General features: G+C 42.6%; 1 protein-coding gene across 2 annotated transcripts in view; it reads right to left on the bottom strand.

Moving 5' to 3' along the window:
• uvssa (UV-stimulated scaffold protein A) overlaps positions 1-20183 on the bottom strand; it is a 255985-nt gene that overhangs the window by 204073 nt on the left and 31729 nt on the right. For both annotated transcript variants that reach the window (XM_063047029.1, XM_063047028.1), the window contains one exon: positions 6217-6376. In XM_063047029.1, the coding sequence (XP_062903099.1) occupies positions 6217-6376 (160 nt within the window). The remainder of the gene's footprint in view (positions 1-6216; positions 6377-20183) is intronic.

Genomic DNA, 20183 nt, shown 5'->3' on the forward strand with positions numbered 1-20183 from the left:
GGGTGGTGGGAGGATGGGGTAACAGCAGTCACGCATGAAACAGAAGAGATGCGATTGAGGGCAACAGTGATGGTGGAGGAAGGGAAACCTCTTTCTTAGAAAAAGGAGAACATCTTCTTTGCTCTGGAATAAAAAGCCTCATCCTGAGAGCAGGTACCACAGAGGTGGAGGAACTGAGAGAGGGGGATTACATTTTTACAAGTAACAGGGTGAAGAAAGGTACAGTTCAGGTAGCTGTGAGAGTCCGTGGGTTTATAATAGGTATCAGTAGATAAGCTGTCTCCAGAGATATCGAGAAAGGAGGAGGGAGGTGTCAGAAGTGGACCAGGTAAATTTGAAGGCCGGGTGGAAGTTGGTTGAAAAGTTGATGAAGTCGACAAGCACCATATGGGTGCGGGAAGTAGCGCCAATGCAGTCGCTAATGTAGCATAGGAAAAGTGGGGCAGTGATACCAGTCACACACATAAAAGTTGCTGGTGAACGCAGCAGGCCAGGCAGCATCTCTAGGAAGAGGTACAGTCAATGTTTCTGGCCGAGACCCTTCGTCAGGACTAACTGAAAGAAGAGTTAGTAAGAGATTTACTAATCTCTTTCAAATCTCTTACTAACTCTTCTTTCAGTTAGTCCTGACGAAGGGTCTCGGCCCGAAACGTCGACTGTACCTCTTCCTGGAGATGCTGCCTGGCCTGCTCTGTTCACCAGCAACTTTTATGTGTGTTTCTTGAATTTCCAGCATCTGCAGATTTCCTCGTGTTTGAGTGATACCAGTGTAGGCTTGAAATACAGACTGTTCCACATTGTCGACAAAAAGGCAGGCATAGTTGAGACCCATGCAAGTGCCCACAGCTACCCCTTTTGTTTGAAGGAAGTAGGAGTCGTTCCACTAGAAGGAGGAGAGTGGTGGTGGAGGGTAACTGGTTGGGTATGGTGTCCAGAAAGAAACGAGGAACTTTGAGGCCTTCCTTGTTGGGGCGGGGGGGAGGGGGGGGGAATGGAGATGTATAGGAACTGGACATCCATTGTGAAAATAAGATGATGGGGGCCAGGGAACTTGAAATTATTGAAACTATCTGGTGAAATATCATGGATGTAGGAAGGAAGGGACTGAACTGGGGGGATAATAAGACAGAGTTGAGGTGCGCAGATATGAGTTCAATGGGGCAGGAACAAACTGAAAATGTGGGTCTACTTGGACAAGCAGATTTGTGGACCTTGGGTAGGAGATAGAATTGGGAGGTGCGGGGCGCAGGCACTATGAGGTTGGTGGCAGTGAATGGGAGATCCCCAGAGTTAATAAGGCCAGTGATGGTCTGGGAGACAATGGTCTGGTGTTCCTTAGTGGGGTCCTGTTCGACGGGCAAATAAGCAGAGGTGTCTGAGTGTTGTCGCTGGGCCTCAGCAAGGTAGAGGTCAGTCTGCCAGACTACGGCAGCACCTCCTTAATCTGCAGGTTTGATGGTGAGCTTAAGGTTAGTGTGGTGGGAGTGGAGAGCGAGCGTTTGGAAGAGGTGAGGTTGGAGTTCTGGGGAGGAACGTTGAAGTCAAGGTGGTTAATGTCCCATTGGCAGTCGGCAATGAAAAGATCTAGAGCAGACAGTAAAGCAGGGTGGGGTGTCCAGGAGGAGGAGGAGGGTTGAAGATGGGAGAAGGGGTCATCAGTGTGGGATGGAGAGTCATTGCCAAAGAAATAGGCTTGGAGACGGAGGTGGCGGAAGAAAAGCTCAGCATCATGGCTAGCGTGAACTTGGGCATGGGGGAGAAAGGTGAGGCCCTTACTGAGGACAGAACTTTCTCAGAGAAGGGAAGGTCAGAGGGAATGGTGATGATCCAGTACAGATAAGAGCTGGGATCAGGTGGGGGATGGGGAAGGGGGTTGGTGGTGTCTGAGGAGAAGGGAGGCTTGGAGTGTTCCGAGATGGTGGTGGGGTGAGAGGAAAATGGAGTCTCTAAGGACCCAAGAGCTAATGGTGGGACCTGAGAGAGACAGGATTGCAGAATGGTGGTGGGAGAAAGGGAGACGAGAGTTCCAGTGGTAGCGCATGAAGACCCTGCCTGGAGGTCAAGGCCGGAGTCGGAGTTGAAAGTTGCCCAATTAGCACTTAAGAGGTGTCCAAAGTCATTGGAACCCACGTTGATGGCGGTGGAGTCCGGGTTTTGAATCTGCTCTAGATCGTTAGAGCCGCTAAGGTCGGTAGCATGGATCGTGGTTTGGAGACATCTGCGCCTGCAGGGGTTGGAGATGGCAGGTTCTGTGGACTGTGGTCTGCAGACGGGCGATCTTCCCGATCCCTGCGGGACGCGAGGAAGTCAAAGAACTGGCGATTGAAAGCGAGGATCCGGCGGAGGATAAAGTAGCAGACAGGTCCATTACAGGCGACAGAGAGAGAATCCCCGAGTTGTGGAAGTGATTGGGATGGGGACACCAGGTACCTCCTCATGGCGGAAAGGGCGGCACATAGAACGTGGTGAGAGAAGCAGCAGGAGAAACAGTCAATTGAATGCAACTATCTGGGGTACGAAGAGGGTCCAAATCGAGAAGCTTGGTTACAGGTCCCACTGATTGAATAGTTTCTGACAATTAATAATGATCATTAAGCAAATGTACTGGTGAACTATATCTCGTATTCTTTTTATATAAAAATCAAGCACCCCCACCATCCATGCTCTCTTCTCATTGCTTCCATCAGGAAGGAGGTACAGGAGCCTTAGGCCCCACACCAACCCATTACCCTTCAACCATCAGACCTCTGAACCAGCACGGATAAATTCACTCGCCTCAACACTGAACTGATTCCACAACCAATGGACACACTTTCAACGACTTCACGTCTCATGCCCTCAGTATTATTTATTTACTTACTTAATTATTATTGTTTTTATTCTTATTTTTATCTTGGCTCAAGCTGGTAAAACCTGAAGTACTGGCATAGCCAAGCATGCTCACTTCTCCATTGCTAGGAACTTTCAGACTATTCTAGTGGTGTTTAGTATCGTGGCTTTCCGAAGATTTACATAGATATTGCTGAGTAAGTCTAATTGTTTAAAGCTATTGTGTGGTGCCTTTGGGAAAATACCAGTTACAGATATTACTATTGAGACAATGTAAATCCTGTTCATTTTCCAAAATCTTTCAATTTCCTTTTAATTCAGCACATTTCTGGTATTTTTCCACTTATTGATTTCAGTTTGTTGTGTGTGTTTGGAATGGCTATATCTATTAAATGAGTTGTTCTTGTTTATTTATTCTTTATTATGGATAGCCCTATCTGAAATAATGGATTGGTCACCATATAATTTGAGGGACTCTGACTCTAAATCTGGATCAGGCTTGTATTTATAGTAAAGTTTGGTGTCTTTTTTGAGTTTATACTCAAAGCAAGATTTTGCCAGATTATGTTTGCCAATTGATTGTGCCTCTGTAAATAATCATACTGAGATAAACTGCTACAGGATCCCTGTAATGCGTTGGATTGTTTCTGATTCCTCTTGGCATTTTCTGCATTTATCATCTTGATTTTGTTGGTCTTTTACTTCATAATTTTGATGCATTTTTCTGTTAACCACCTGATCCTCCATTGCCACAAGGGACCCTTCTGTTTCTGGGAAGAGGTCTCCAACTCTGATTATTATTATTATTTTGTATTTGCACAATTTGGCTTCTTTTGCACATTGCTTGTTTGTCAGTTTTTGTTTGAGTGTAGGTTTTTCATCGATTCTACTGTATTTCTTTGTTCTACTGTGAATGCCCACAAGAAAATTAATCTCATGGTAATATATGGTGACATACATAGCTTGATACTAAAATTGCTTTGAACTTCTAAATCACGCTCATTACAAGTTCTGCTTTTCTTTAAGCTTCCAATCCTAGACGAAAATTTTGGCTATAGGTATCGCTGTAGCTCCAGTTAGAAATAATCATTCTATTCACGATTGCAGGGATTCTATGGCATTCAGTGGAAAATGGCTATTAAGTTTGCCCTCGACGGTCAATACATTTCAAGGAAATGCCTTTTATGTGAAGCGTTTTGAGGTGTGAAATGCTACACTGCATAAACATGTCTTTCTAATGTTCCTTCATTTCTGTTTAAAATTTACCACCTTTCATTTCTCTGCATTATCATTTCTGATCTGGCTTATCTTCAGGTGAATTCATAGAATGATAGAAACCAAACTACCTTACCGGGTACAGCTGAAAACACAGAAGCAAAGAGCGTAACGTGAGAAACTCTGCATCTTCTATGGCCTAATCGTTATTAATAAGTGATTAATGGTGCATTGTGCAGATTGAAGGATGCAAGGTCATCCGAGATCTGGGTGTGAGCAGTCAAAAAACAAAAAAATAAAAGCAGTGTTTCACGCTGCTACAACAGAACAGCATTCAGGCAGAAACTCATCACTGCAGAGTGCTGTTTCCTCCATTTAATGTACCAGCAGCAAGTGTTAAAACACAATGAAGCCGAGAGTCATACTCCAATTACACACTTAGTGACCACTTTATAAGGTACACCTGTACACCCGCTCGTTAATGCAAATATCTAATCATGTGGCTGCAACTTAATACATAAAAGCATGCAGACATGGTCAAGAGGTTCAGTTGTTGTTCAGACCAAACATCAGAATGGGGGAAGAAACGTGATCTTGGTGACTTTGACTGTGGAATGATTGTTGGTGTCAGAGTGGTTTGACTATCTCAGAAACAGATTTTAACCACAAGAGTCTCCAGAGTTCAGAAAGAATGGCGCGAAAACATTCAGTGAGTGGCAGTTCTGTAGGTGAAAATGCCTTGTTAATGACAAATGAGAGAAAATCTGCAGATGTTGGAAATCCAAGCAAAACACATAAAATGGTGCAAGAACTCAGCAGGCCAGGCAGCACCTGTGAGAAAGAGTACAGTCGGCACTTCAGCTGAGACCCTTCGGCAGGACTAGAAAAAAAAAGCTGAGAGGTAGGGTTAAAAGGTGGAGGGGAAAGGGATGAAGTAAAGAGCTGAGAAGTTGATTAATGAAAGAGTTACAGGGCTAGAGAAGGAGGAATCTAATAGGAAGGACAGAAGGACATGGAAGAAAGTAAAGCGGGGGGGAGCACTAGTAGGAGGCAAAGGGTGGGCGAGGAAGTAAGGTGAGAGAGGGAAAAGGGGATGGGGAATGGTGAAGGAGCAGTGGGAAGTGCATTATCGGAAGTTTGAGAAATCGGCATTCATGCCATTAGGTTGGAGGCTACCCAGATGGAATACAAGGTGTTGTTCCTCCAACCTGAGTACGTTGTGGCCTCCTGCATATTGGTGAGACCCAATGTAGATTGGGAGACCTCTTTGCCGAGCACCAATGCTCCATCCGCCAGAAGGAGCACAATCCCCCAGTGGCCACCCATTTTAATTCCACTTCCCAGTCCGATATGTCAATCCACAGCCTCCTCGACTGCCGTGATGAGGCCACACTCACCTTATATTGTCTGAGTAGCTTCCAACCTGATGGCATGAACATCGATTTCTTGAACTTGCATAATGCCCTCCTTCACCATTCCCCATCCCCTTTTCCCCTTCTCCCACCTTATCTCCTTGCCCACCCAATGCCTCCTTCTAGTGCTCCTCCCCCATTTTCCTTCTACCATGACCTTCTGCCTTCTCCTATTCAATTCCCCCTTCTCCAGCCCTGTGTTTCTTTCACTAATCAACTTCCCAGCTCTTTACTTCATCCCTCCCCACCTCCAGGTTTCACCTATCACCTTGTGTTTACTTCTCCCCTCCCGCCACCTTTTAAATCTACTCATCTTTTTTTTCCCTCCAGTCCTGCCAAAGGGTCTCGGCCTGAAATATCGACTGTACTCTTTCCATAGATGCTGCCTGGCCTGCTGAGTTCCTCCAGCATTTTGTATGTGTTGCCTTGTTGATGAAAGAGGTCAGAGGAAAATGACCAGTTTTGTTCAAGCTGACAGAAGCAGGAAGATGTAACTCAAACTCATCACATTACAACTGTGATGTACAAAGACCACCTCTGAGTACCCAGCATGCCAAACCTTGAAGTGGACAGGCTACAGCAGCAGAAGACCACTAACGTGCACTGTGCGGAAGGAGGTACCTAATGAAGTGGCTACTGTGTGTATTTCTGTTTAAGAAATTGGTTAAATCTATCTTTAAGTTCATTTTCTTGACTGCAGTGTGTCACATTTACCCATCAGGAAACCATCACAAAATCAAAATTAAAATGAAACATCTACCTGCACATCCGTGAAGAAAGCTGTTCCTTCCAGATTTTTAATGTTGCTGCAGCACATGTTGGATCAAGTTCCTCATCCTTCCTCCGCCACGGTGGGGGTCCAGCACATGATGTTATTCTTTTCACTGTTTCCTCGGTCTTCTGTATCAAGGGCTCCAGTCCTGAAGTTACAAATGAAACAAACATCTTACTTCCAGTTCTGACGAAGGGTCTTGGCCTGAATCGTCGACTGTACCTCTTCCTAGAGATGCTGCCTGGCCTTCTGTGTTCACCAGCAACTTTGATGTGTGTTGCTTGAATCTTACTTCATATGTTGTATGAGGGGTGATTGATAAGTTTGTGGCCTAAGGTAGACGGAGTCAATTTTAGAAAACCTAGCACATTTATTTTTCAACATAGTCCCCTCCTACATGTAGGCACTTAGTCCAGCAGTCGTGGACCAAACGGATCCCTTCTTTGTAGAAGTGGTCCACAGCAGGGATGATTGATAAGTTTGTAGCCTAAGGTAAAAGGAGATAAATTATTAACTTCAAACTTTCTGCATTATTACTCAAAGAGTTGAACTGCACGTGCATGTAACAAGAGCGTCCTGGACCTCCAGGTGTCCACAGCAGGGGTGATTGATAAGTTTGTGGCCTAAGGTAGAAGGAGATGAGTTATACCGCTCTCGTTATATGCACGTGCAGTTCAACTCTGAGTGAAAGTGCAGAAAATTTGAAGTGTCTCCTCATCTTCTTCTACCTTAGGCCATGAACTTATCAATCACCCCTGCCGTGGACCACTTTCTGGAGGTCCAAGACGCCAACTTCCACAAAGAAGGGATTCGTATGCTCCATGACCACTGGACAAAGTGTGTAAATGTAGGGGGGAAAAAATGTGCTAGGTTTTCTAAAATTGACTCCTTCTACCTTAGACCATGAACTTATCAATCACCCCTTGTATGTGTATATCATAACATCATCGAATTTTAATTAACAATCACCAATGTCTTAAAAATTATGATTATAATGCGATGTATCTATGTCCAGTTCATTTGTTACCTGAGACAAAATTCTGGTTCAACAATTACAATAACTTATAGAAAATGCCTAAAATATTCAAACCTGTATGTATAACACGAAGGCAGATTTAAAAACTGGACATAGCATTCGATTCAAATATGCTGCCAATGAACTCATTTACTTGGTTTTACAAATGTGAGTTTACTAAAAGCATGGTCGCCTCACTATAGGAAAGATGTGGAAGCATTGGAAAGGGTACATAGGAGATTTACCAGGATGCTGCCTGGTTTAGAGAGTTTGGTTCAGAGATTAAGGGAGCTAGGGCTTTACTCTCCGGAGAGAAGGAGGATGAGAGGAGACATGCTAGAGGTGTACAAGATATTAAGAGGAATAGATAGAGTGGACAGCCAGCACCTCTTCCCCAGGGCACCACTGCTCAATACAAGAGGACATGGCTTTAAGGTAAGGGGTGGGAAGTTCAAGGGGGATATTAGAGGAAGGTTTTTTTACTCAGAGAGTAGTTGGTGCGTGGAATGCACTGCCTGAGTCAGTGGTGGAGGCAGATACACTGGTGAAATTTAAGAGACTGCTAGACAGGTACATGGAGAAATTTAAGGTGAGGGGGTTATATAGGAGGCAAGGTTTAAGGGTCGGCACAACATTGTGGGCCGAAGGGCTGTGCTGTGCTGTACTGTTCTAATGTTCTATAAAATCTGCATTAGATAGCCACTGTGACATGGAAAGCATGCAGAAATGTGCAGAAAAATAACTATAAATCAGAAGGACAATATTATTAATCGAAGTTCTTTGAATAACACTTACTACATACATTAGAGTATTCCTTTCTTCTAATCCCAGATTAACTAAATAAATGTTCTGACAGAAAGGCTTAAAGACATAGTAGCTACCAGTTTGAATTCCTGGACCTACGGCAAGCCAGTCAATCTCAAGCAAAACAGTAGTGAGATATTAGGATGGGAAGAAATCTAGGATTTGTACTTAATCGCTACCAGGCAATCTTTGCTGGAAAGAAAGGTGCAAGTAGGCTCAGTTCTTAGAACCTCAAAAATCAAGTAAACAACCTCACCATAAGAATGTTGCAATCTAGACCAGTGCACAAAGTACCAGGGGAACAAGATTTCAAAAGACGTCTTTCCTTACACTGATAGGAGAAAAGGAGGCAAAATAATGTACAGGTTCAATCAATAGTAATTCTAAACAAATAATTTCAATTTATTAAAGAAGTGTTAATAAAAATGTTTATATTCTGATTTTAAAAAAGTAGAATAAAATATGCTGAGATATAGGGTTCATGTACCTATAGAGGTTCCAGTTTTTGACAACCTACCAACTGGCAGACTTGTTCAAGCTGCAGAAAGGCAGCAGTAACTCAAATAACCACATGTTACAGCCGTGATGTGCAAAGCTTAGCTATCAAAATCCTGGGGCAGTGGGGCTCAATGACCATAAACTCAGGGCAACAAGAGCAGGTTAACCACTGGGTACCTAGTAGCAAGGAACAGTACCCCAAGGTCTTTTCATCCCTTTACTTTTCCACTTACCTGGAAAAATGCAGTTCCAACACCTCTCAACGTAGCGAGGGCAAAGCAGTCTGTTCCAGCAATTTGAATATCAATTTCCTACCATCTACAAAATGCACTGTAGTTCTTTGTCCAGCTACTTTTATAGAACCTCCTAAAACTGCGATTTCTACCGTCACAAAGGATGTGGACAGCAGGCACATGGGTATACCATCATCTGCATGTTTCCCTCCAAACTCCACACCATCATAATTTGGAAAGATATCACTGTGGGTGAATCTAAGTCCTGGCACTCTCTCCTCATGAGCACAGTGGAGGTACCTTCACCAGAAGGACTGCAGTTGTACAGGATGACAGCTTACCACAAACTTCAACAACGGCCTTGCCCATTGTAATGAAAATTATTTTTAAAATTCATTGTGTTCTTCCCCAATTCAGCTCAGGGCATTTACAAACAAAGGGAGGCACTACAAATATGTTGAAGACCACAAGAAAACACCTCAATAGAACGAGCGCAATGCAATACAGAAAGAAACAAATTGTCTACAGTAGGAGTACAGAAAGTTAAATACCTACCATCCACTAAAGGAGCTGATCTGCAGAATGCTGCCAAACTTCACACAGCCTTTTCTCTTCCTCTCCAACTCTGCCTTGACATACTCTAAACCTTTGGACATTCTTGTCTCTGAATTCTCCAACTCTTCCCAGGAGCACCAGTCGTGACCCTAGCCTAAGGCAAAGCTCTCCTTCTGCACAAAGTAAGTGTCCCTTTTTATACACTTTAAGATTCTTTCAAAGCATAACATAATTATCACCTCAGTACTTCACTGTTGCTTGATGGTACCAGCTGCACCCCCTTATCTCGTATGACCTTCAGCCCAGATACATAATTTAGGAAAACAGAGACAACAGGTCTGTAAAGAGGAAAACATCATTCATTATCTAATCTCGGGAATGTGCACTGGTGCACAGCTCCAGACAATCACAACGTTCCAAGCTGACACCATTTTGTCTTCAAACTTCCACTTTATTTTGGCACATACAAAGAAAGAATCACAATTAACTCTTTCCTTGCACCCATAATGTCCAGATCAGCAAAATGGAGTATGAAAAACATTTCTCTTTTAGAAGAAAGGATTGAGAAACTGGGAAGCACAGAGGTAATGTAATTAGTAGATGGATTAGAGTGGAGATGTGGAAGTGATTTGTGACTCAGAAAGAGATAGGGATAATAGAACCATAGAAACAACCCCTCTTCCATTGGACGTCTACACCAACCATGAGCCAGTCCCTTTTGCTAACATTTAGCCCCCATCCTTAAAACTTTCCTAACCATGTCCCTGTACAAATCTCCTTTAGATGTTGTAATTGCACTTACCCATCCACTTCCTCTGATACCCTCCACCTTCTGTGTGAAATAGTGGCCTCCCATTAAATCTTTCCTGTTTCACCTTAAACCTATGCCCTCTAGTTTTAAACTCCCCCAACCTTGGTGGGGGGGGGGTGGAACTGCAATGATCCATTTCATCAGTGTCCCTAATGGCTTCATGAAGCTCTACAATGTCACCCCCCCCCCCCCGCCAGCCTCCTCCTCTCCAGGAGAAGCAGTCCTAGCCTATCCAGTCACTCCCTACAACTCAAGCCCTTCAGTCCCAACAATATCCTTGCAAAACTTTTTCCTCTCTAGCTCAAACATACACTTCATATAGTGCAACACACACAAAATGCTGGAGGAACTCAGCAGGTCAAGCAGCATCCATGGGCAATGTTTCAGGTCGAGACCCTTCATCGGGAATGGAAAGGGAAGAGAAGAAGCCAGAATAAGGACGGGGGGGTAGGGGAAGGAGTACAAATAAGAAGATGAAGGGTGAAGTGGGGAGGGGTGTATGATGTGAGAAACTGGGTAAGTGGAAAAGGCAAAGGACTGGAGAAGAAGGAATCTGATAGGAGAGGAGAGTGGATCATGGGAGAAGGGGAAGGAGAGGCTCCAGGGGGAGGTGACAGGCAGGTAAGGCCAAAGTAGGGAAATGAAAAAAAAGGAGGAAGAAGAAAAAAAATTACTAGAAGTTCGAGAAATCGATGTACATGCCATCAGGTTGGTGGCTACCCAGACGGAATATGAGGTATTGCTCCCCCACCCTGTAAGTGGCCTCAACAAGGCAGAAGAAGAAGCCACAGATCGACATGTTGGAACAGGAATGGGGATAGGAAATGAAATAGTAGGCCACCAGGATATTCCACTTTTTGTAGATGGAGCAGAGAAGCTTCACAAAACCATTTCCCCATCTACGTTGGCTCTCATGAGCACCGGATACAGTAGGCTACCCCAACAGATTCGCATGTGAAGAGTTGCTTCATCTGGAAAGTGTGTCTGGGGCCCTGAATGCAGGTGAGGAAGGAGATGAATGCCGGTGTAGCTCTACGACACGTACTTGAGCGTGCATGTCAGGAAATGGAGGAGATGCGGGTGAGAAAAGCATCAATGGCGGAGGAAGGGAAACCCCGTTCTTTGAAGGAGGAAGACATCTCTGATGTCCTGGAAAGGAAAGGCTTATCCTCGGAACAGATGCAGTGGAGATGAAGGAACTGAGAAAAGGGAATAGTGTCTTACAAGAGACAGGGTGGGAAGAGGTATAGTCAAGATAACCCTGGGAATCAGTAGATTTATAAAAGATGTCGGCAGACAGTTTGTCTCCAGAAATGGAGACAGAGCTCAAAAAGGGGAGAGAGTGTCAGAAATGAACCAATTGAATTTAAGGGTAGGGTGGGAGTTGGAGGCAAAGTTAATGAAACCGATAAGCTCAGCATGGTCGCATGAAGCAGCACCAATGCAGTCCTCAATGTATTGGAGTAAGAGTTGGACAGTTTTACTGGGGAAGTCTTGGAACACGGGTAGTGCCAAGTAGCCAACGAAAAGGCAGACTTAGCTGGAGCCCGTGCAGGTGTCTGTGGCTACACCTTGAGCTTGAAGAGAGCGGAAGGAGCCAAAAGAGAAATTGTTGAGGGTGAGGACCAGTTCTATGAGATGGAGGAGGCTGGTGGTGGAGGGAACTGGTTGGCATTGCCATACTGGCATTTCAACACAATATTCCAGGTGGAGTCTCACCCATGTCTTACAGCTGTGACATAATGTCTCAGCTCTTGGATTCAATCATCTGTCTGAAGGTAGCAAGTATACCACATTCTTCCTTCATTACACTGCCTACCTGTGTCACTACTTTCAGGAAACTATTGCTTGCACCCCTAGGTCTCTTTGTTCTACATTCAGCCCAGAGCCCTGTGCATGTTATGCCGTGGTTAACTTCCTAAAATATACTGCTTCACACTTGCCTGAGTCAAATTCCATCTACTCTTCCTTGGCCCACTTTCCCAGTTTACCTAGATTCTTTTGTAAGTTTAGACAACCTTTATCAGTGATCACCGCACTATCAATTTTGGAGCTATTGTCAAACTCACTACATCACCAACCAAATCATTAATAAATATATGACAAACAACAGTCCCAGCACCAATCCTTGCAGCACGCCACCATCACAAACTTGCAATCTGAGAAGAAATCTTCCTCTGTCACTCCCTGAACACACCTTCGCACCCAGTTGAATAACTCACTCTGCATTCCACATGATCTAAACTTCCAGATCAGCCGACCATTTCAGCAACCAGAACTGTTGCTAAAATCCACATAAACAATGCCTACCATTCTGCCCTCATCCATCCTTTTGGCTAGCCCTTCAAAAAAAAACAATCGCATCAGTGAGACGATTTCCCACACACCCAAAGCCATGCAGACTCTCCCTAATTAGTCTTTCTCTTCCTAAATAGAAATAGATCCCATCTTCCAGAATCCCTTCCAGTAACTTTCCCACCACTGATGCAATACTCACATGCCTGCAGCTTCGTGGCTTGTCCTTGCAGCCCTTCCTAAATCAATATTAGTCACCCTTTGGTCTTCTAGTACCTCAGGTACCCCACACCCATGGCCAAGAAAGATACAGAAAACTGGCATCCAACATTGCAATGTCTTCTCTTGCTTCCCACAATGTTCTAGGATTCTCTTGGTCACGCCCCAGGAATTTATCCACCTACTTGTGCTTCAAGGCCACCAACACTTTCTCTTTCATAATGTCAATATGTTTCAGGGCAACACTATTGTCTTCCCTGCACTCCCTAGCTCCCATGACTTTCTCTACAGTGAACACAGCTGAGAAGTGTTCACTTAAGACCTCTCCATCTCCTATGGTTCCACTCACAGATGACTATACTGATCCTAAGTGGACCCATTCGCTCCCTAATATTCTCTTGCTCTTAATATACCTACAGAATCTCTTGGGATTCTCATTTACTTTTTCTACCAAGGATATCTCATGTTTTCTTTCTGTTCTCCTGATTTCCTAAAGTGTACTCCTTCACTACTTGTACTCCTTAAGAGATTGGCTTGATCCCAACTTCTATACCCAACATATGCCTCCTTTTTCCTGACTAGAGTCTCAAGATCTCCTATCAGTCAGGGTTTCTTAATCCTAACAGCCTTATCCTTCACTCTAACAGGGACATGTTGACCTAAAACACTCAACATACATTTGAAAGCTCCCCACTTGCTAACTTCGCACATCCCTTTACCTGCTAATAGCATCTCCAAATCAAAAGCAACCCTTGTAAACTCCTGTCTAATGGCATCAATATTAACCTTACCCCAATGCAAGCTGTTAAATGTTATGGGGAAATACAGGGCTGGCCAACATTTTAAAAACTAATAAAATTATGATCACTGGTCCCACTTCAGTCTCTTGGCCAGACTCATTTATCAGTAGGAGGACAGGTGTTACCCGTCTCTGGTAAGACTATCTACATATTGCTTGAGACGATATTACTGGACATACTTGACAATCCCTTAACACAATGAGTCTAAACCTGTTGGCTAAAAGAACGGGAGAATGTTTTTAAAAACTCATTAAATTTGATTAATATTTGAATGTCTTTGAACACGCTCAACTTGCAGATCCATGGACCAACTCTTAGAATACGGGATTAGGCTGGATAGCTGCCTTTCCCAGCATAGCCCCAATGAACCAAATGGCACCGGCTTGTGTTAAAATGTTGAGACTTTGGTGGAAGTCATTTCTTTTTAAGTTGATCTTAACCTTTAATTATACAAACACAGAGCCACAGTTATAAAATCTGACCTTATTCCAAAACTATAAAAATGCCAAAATCTTTTTGAAATTGCTCTGTGTCACCTATTTGCCTGAAGCAATAACATGGATAGAGTTAAAAAGATTAATCAATAGCAGGAAATCGCAAGGCAGGGCCTGTGGCACAAAGCTAGGCCACTGAATGCTGACATTATTGATTTTAGCAAGTTCACCAGGACTTGTAATTAAAATGTAAATTTGAGAAAGAGATTATGTCCTGACAGAAATCTTAGGATTAGGGAGAAGATAAAGCACCTCAATGGTGCCGAGAGAGAGAGAGAGAGAGGGAGGGAGAGAGAGAAGGAAGGTTTCCTCAGCTGTGTGGCTTTACCCTTACTTTAACAACATTGGATCTGCTCTGAAGTTTAATTGGCAAATTGTTGAGACAGATAATAGAAACTGCTGATAGAAGTTGAACCACGGAAAGCTCCTATGAACTCCAATGCTTCTAAATTTTAACCCTTAAACTCCAATATCTTTTAACTACACAAGTTATTTGCAGCCGTTTTTAAATCAGAATCAGATTCATTATCGCTGACATACGTTGCGAAATTTGTTGTTTTTGCAGCTGTAGTGAAGGGCTATATACAATATATACTATTTATAAGTGTATAAAAATTAATTTGACAAGTAGAGCAGGATAAGAGTAATGGTGGAAATAGCAGGTCACTGAATAATTTTAAAAGGCAATTGTTTTAACCTTGAATTCTTTTGACACCTACTGTAACCCTGCTTTAAAAGCCAACTCCATTAAGAGCAGTACAGTATATTCCACAGAACACGTTTTTCTTATCTAACACATTTTCATATTACATGGCTTTCTTACAATACGAGGAGACCATTTAGCAGATGAATTCAACGTCAACCCTCAGGGCAATCTCATCAGTCCCACTCCCCTAGTTATTTTACAGTAATCCATGGTCTCTCATTTGCCTATCAACTCCCCAATTCCCCTGCCACCCACCTACACTGGTTGGGGGGGGGTCAATTTGCAGTAGCCAGTTAACCTGCCAGATTGCCTTTGGAATGTGGACAGGCACTGGAGAACGTGAAAACTCCGCGTGGACAGCATCCATAGACAGGATACAAGCCGGGTCACTGGCACTCTACAGCAGCAGTAACGCATTAGGCTGTTGAGGCTCATTCATTTTAGTTTACAGGTGTAATCTAGTTTGGTTTTTCAAACATAAAAGCTAATCACAGCAACATTTACAACTGTATTAAGGTAGCTGACAGATTAAGTAAAATTATACTACTAACAGATGAAATTAGAGTGTATTGTCTAAACCTTGCAACTATTTCTCTGATTTTCTGTTCTTTCTCATTCTGCTTTTCAAATGGATCAATAATTCCTTTCAAAAAGCATTTGTGTGACAAGGTATTTTCTCATAAAATGCATCTCCTACCAGAGGATTTCAGAGGGAATATTACAGAATATTAACACCCTGTTTTCTTGTAATGAAATGCCAAAAAATGCTGAATTTGGGTAGATACACTTAAAGCAAAACATTTTATAAAAGTAAATCAGTTGTCAGTTGGTCTCAATTTGAAGCAAATAATTCTTTACAACAGTCAATAAATTGTAAACGAAACTCAGTTTGCTTTTAGAGATTAATTTGCAATTGTGCACTGAAATAAGAGCATGTTACAATGCATTCTTCAATATTATTTATAGGTACAGCACAATAGGAGCCATTTGGCCCACAATGGTGTGCCAACCCTTTAACCTGTTTTTCCTGTTGCTAAAGTTAGACACAACTTTCAACTGATGATTTTACATAAAACTTACTAAAACAGTACCCACAATGGGGAATTCTACTATCCCTCAAAATCATGGGAAAAAAACAATTGGAAAGATGTTTAAAGGCAGGGAGAACCATAACTGGTCAGTTATACTGCGGTTGAGAATTATCATGGAATCAAGACCAAATGCAGATTTCATGGAAAGAGGGTAGATGAATATGCATGCAGCTTTATTTCAAGATCCTTTTTGAAAATGATATTTTATGGTTTTCATATTTTAAGCATAGATATATTCCTGATATACAGTAATTTAAAATAGAAACCTCTGAATAAACTTGCAACTGCTCCATTGGGGAAGGTTAATTACTTATATAATGATAGTCTGGACAGTTTCCACAACAGGAAAGGTGTTTAGCTTACAAATCACCAGAATTCACGATTTAAAAAAAATATTACTTCATTATTATTCTTATAAACAGACTATCACTAAGATATGCTTTTGATAAATTTATCATCACCTGCTAGAACCTTCTCTGTTATCTTCTATTAAACTTCCCACATAGATTTTTTCCAAAGTTGCTCCTAAAATTAATTTATAATTACTTTTCATAAAATTATTTTGCACTTACATTGCTTAATTCAATTACTGGATGATTTGTATTTAAGCACAAAGCAGAAATTTGCAATCATCAGCAATGAAGATTGTATTACTTTGACCATTGGCCTGCAATTTCATTCCATTCGCACACCAGCTTATTTGCCCTCAACCTCCTCACCGCCACGGTGAAGCCACATGCAAGCAAGAACAGCAGCACCTCACATTCATAAAGGGTCTCGGCCCAAAATGTCAACTCTTTATTACTCTTGATAGATGCTGCCTGACTTGCTGAGTGCCTCCAGCATTTTGTGTGTACACCTCATTTAAGCCTGGAAAGTCTGAAGCTTAATGGCTTGAACACCCAATTCTCTAACTTCAGGGAACCTAGTATCTCTCTGTCCTTTACTTCCCCCCCACACCTTCGGATCATCCAGTGTTCTCTCAAACACCACCTTTTCAACACTCCCACCACCAGCCCCTGTGCTTCTAGGTTTTATACCCTTCCACACCTGGTTCCAGCTGACCATCACCCATACACTCTTCCCACTGGGACCTCATCACCAATCTCCACCATTCCCATCTGTCATTAGATTCCAGAATCCACAATCTGTTCCCTCCATTTATCATCTCCCAGTTTCTGTCATTTTCTCCACCCCTTCCCTCACCCACTGGACTTAATCTACAAATCAACCCATCCTCATTTGGAACTACCAACTGCTTGCCATCTCTTGCCACACCTCTTTATTCTGGCTATCTGCTCTGTACTCAACCACAACTTCCACTTTCCCAGACTACACCAGCACACGTGGATCCTGGATCAGTCTCTAAGGCCACCCGAGGACCCACCAATAGATAACTTCTCAGGAGAACATCATATTGACCCAAGTGATCACACCACTCTTTCAAGCCATATAAAAGGACTCAACCCAAGGCACCCATTGTCTATCTCCCTCCACAGATGCTGCCTGACAGAGTTCCTCCACCAGTTCATTTCTTTTGCTCAAGATTCCAGCATATGCAATCTCCCTTTTTATTATTATGGAGCATCTAGTCACAATCACATTTCAGTATGCAGAATATGTCCCATTTTCAATTTGGCTCCGTGTGTCCTTCTTACGACAGTAATTGTTGCTTACTTTACAAAATTAACTTCAAGAGGCTGTAAACACTTTTGGATGGTCTGAAATGAGCAAGAAAGATTCCACTGAAATTAAAGTCTTTTCCATTCACATATCTTTCATTCAATATTACAAGCAGGTTAATTGATCATTATTACACGGCAGCTTATGAAACTATGCAGAAGTCTTAGGCACACAAGGTACCCAAGACCCCTTCACGGTACTGTAGTAATTTTATGTATTAGATCGTACTGCTGCTGTAAAAAAATAAAACATTTGAAAATATATTTAAAAATCTGATGGCCAGAGGGGGAAAAGTTGTCACTGAAACGGTGAGCGTGTGTCTCCAATGAGAAGTAGGTGTGACCTGGCTGATGGAGGTCCTTAATGATGATATCCTCAGTGATGGAGCGTAGTGCCCATGATGGAGCTGGCTGAGTTTACAAACTTCTGTAGTTTTTTCCGATCCTGTGCAGTGGCCCCTTCATACCAGACGGTGATGCAGCCAGTTAGAATGCTCTCCACAGTACATCTGTAGAAATTTGCAAGAGTTTTTGCTGACATACCAATTCACCTCGAACTCCTAATGAAATGTAGGCACTGTTGTACCTTCTTTGTAAATGCATCAATATGTTGGGCCCAGGATAGGTCCAAGATGATGACACTCAGAAACCTGGAGCTGTTCATCCTTTCCACTTCTGATCCCTTGAAGAGGAAAGGTGTGCGTTCCCTTCACTTCTCCTTTCTGAAGTCAGCAATCAATTCCTTGGTCTTACTGACATTGAGGTAAGGTTCTTGCTGCAACACCACTCAACCAGCTGATCGATCTCCTTCCTGTACACCTCCTTGTCACCATCTGAAATTCCGCCAACAACAGTTGTGTCATCAGCAAATCTACAAATGGTATTTGAGCTGTGCCTAGCCTCACACTCGTAGGTATAAAGAGAGTAGATCGGTGGAGTAAGCACACACCTTTGAGGAGCGCCAGTGTTGATTGCCAGTGAGAAGATGTTATTTCCAATCCACACAGACTGTAGTATCCCAGTGAGCAAGTCAAGGATCCAGTGGTAGAGGAAGTACAGAGGCCTACATTTTGGAGCTAGTTGATTAGCAGTGAGGGTATGATTGTGTTGTGCGCAGAGCTGTAATCAACAAACAGCAGCCTGACATAGATATTACATTCATCCAGTGACCCAAGGCTGAGTGGAGAGCCAGTGAGATTGCTTCCATGGCGATAAGCAAACTGCAGCAGGTCCAGGTTCCTGTTTAGGTAGGAATTGATTCCAGCCATGACCAACCTCTCAAAGCACGTCATCATGGCAGATGTGAATGCCACAGGGTGATAGTGACTGAGGCAGCTCACTCTGGCTTTTCTTGGGCACTAGTATGATTGTCATCCTTTAGAGGCAGATGGGAATCCCCAACTGCAGCAGTGAGAAATTGACAATGTCCTTGAACACGCCAGCTAGTTGGTTGGCACAGGTTTTCAGGACCCTACCCGGTACACCACCAGGGCATGACACCTTTTGAAAGATTATCTGATGTCGGCCTCCAAGACAGAGATCACAAGGTCACCAGATGCTGCTGGGATTTGCACAGATGTTGCTTCATTCTCCTTTTCAAAGCATGCATAATAGGGTTCTGAACACCAAAATCTGCTGATTCAGTCAAGATGTTAATTGGAACTTAATCCAAAAACATTCTTGTTTAAAAATCTGCTAAATTTCAATATATTAATAAAAACTAATATTAATCATAAATACAAGAGATGCAGATGCTGGAAAGCTTGAGCAAAGCACACAAAAAGCTGGAAGAACTCAGCAGCATCCATGGAGAGGAATGTTTCAGGCCAAGACCCTTCATCGGACTGGAATGGATAGGGGCAGAAGCCAGAAGATCAGAAGCTCAAGATTTGTAGCATCTGCAAAATCTCTTGTGTTTATGATCTGCCCAAAAAATAGTGAACTCATGTAAAGGAAGAACTGAATTGAATTGAATAAAGTCAATTCAATTGAAGGAAGAAGAGGTGATGTCAATCACCATTTTCAAAGTACAGAAATCCAATTTGTAACAAGGATTAAAAACTCTACATGGAAATGCAAAGGTTATTCATTTTTGTAAGGATTCTCCGAAATTGCATGAAGAAGTGTCTTAGCCCGAATTGTCAACTGTTTATTCATCTCCATATCAAGGGCTCCTAACGTGGGTCCACATATCCCTTGCATAAGGCTATTTAGCCCATGGAATAAAAAAGGCTGGGAACCCCCTTCCATGTGGGGTGTGCACGTTACTTTGGGTTTCCAACACCTACAAAATGTCTCATGTTTAGGACATAAATTACATAGGTGGATTTGGTCAGTTATGTCTGCATTAGTACCCAATTATTTACATAATTCAGTACCCAACTATCTACATTTAGGTAAATATAAATACAATTCTATTGACTGGTCTAAATAAATTTGACAGAAAATAGGAAAAATATTTTAAAATCTAGAATGACTTTTACTTTAGTGGGCATGAAACCTTTTATATCCTTGAGGCTACATGCATCTTAGATAAACTTGTAGTTTTTGTCTTGTTCCCAGTCATTGTGAAAACTGCCAGAAATGGATTTAGTGCCAAGATTAAGAGGATGGACTGATTCAATCCAGTTAGGGTTGTAGTATTACAATATCTTGCTCCAGCTGTCACGGTTATGTAATAATCTGTTATAAATATCTGGCTGGCATGAATTTTGTGCGTATAATCAGTTGAATTACCCTTCTGATATATACC

Source organism: Mobula hypostoma, chromosome 4 (assembly GCF_963921235.1).
Source record: "Mobula hypostoma chromosome 4, sMobHyp1.1, whole genome shotgun sequence".
NCBI lineage: Eukaryota > Metazoa > Chordata > Chondrichthyes > Myliobatiformes > Myliobatidae > Mobula > Mobula hypostoma.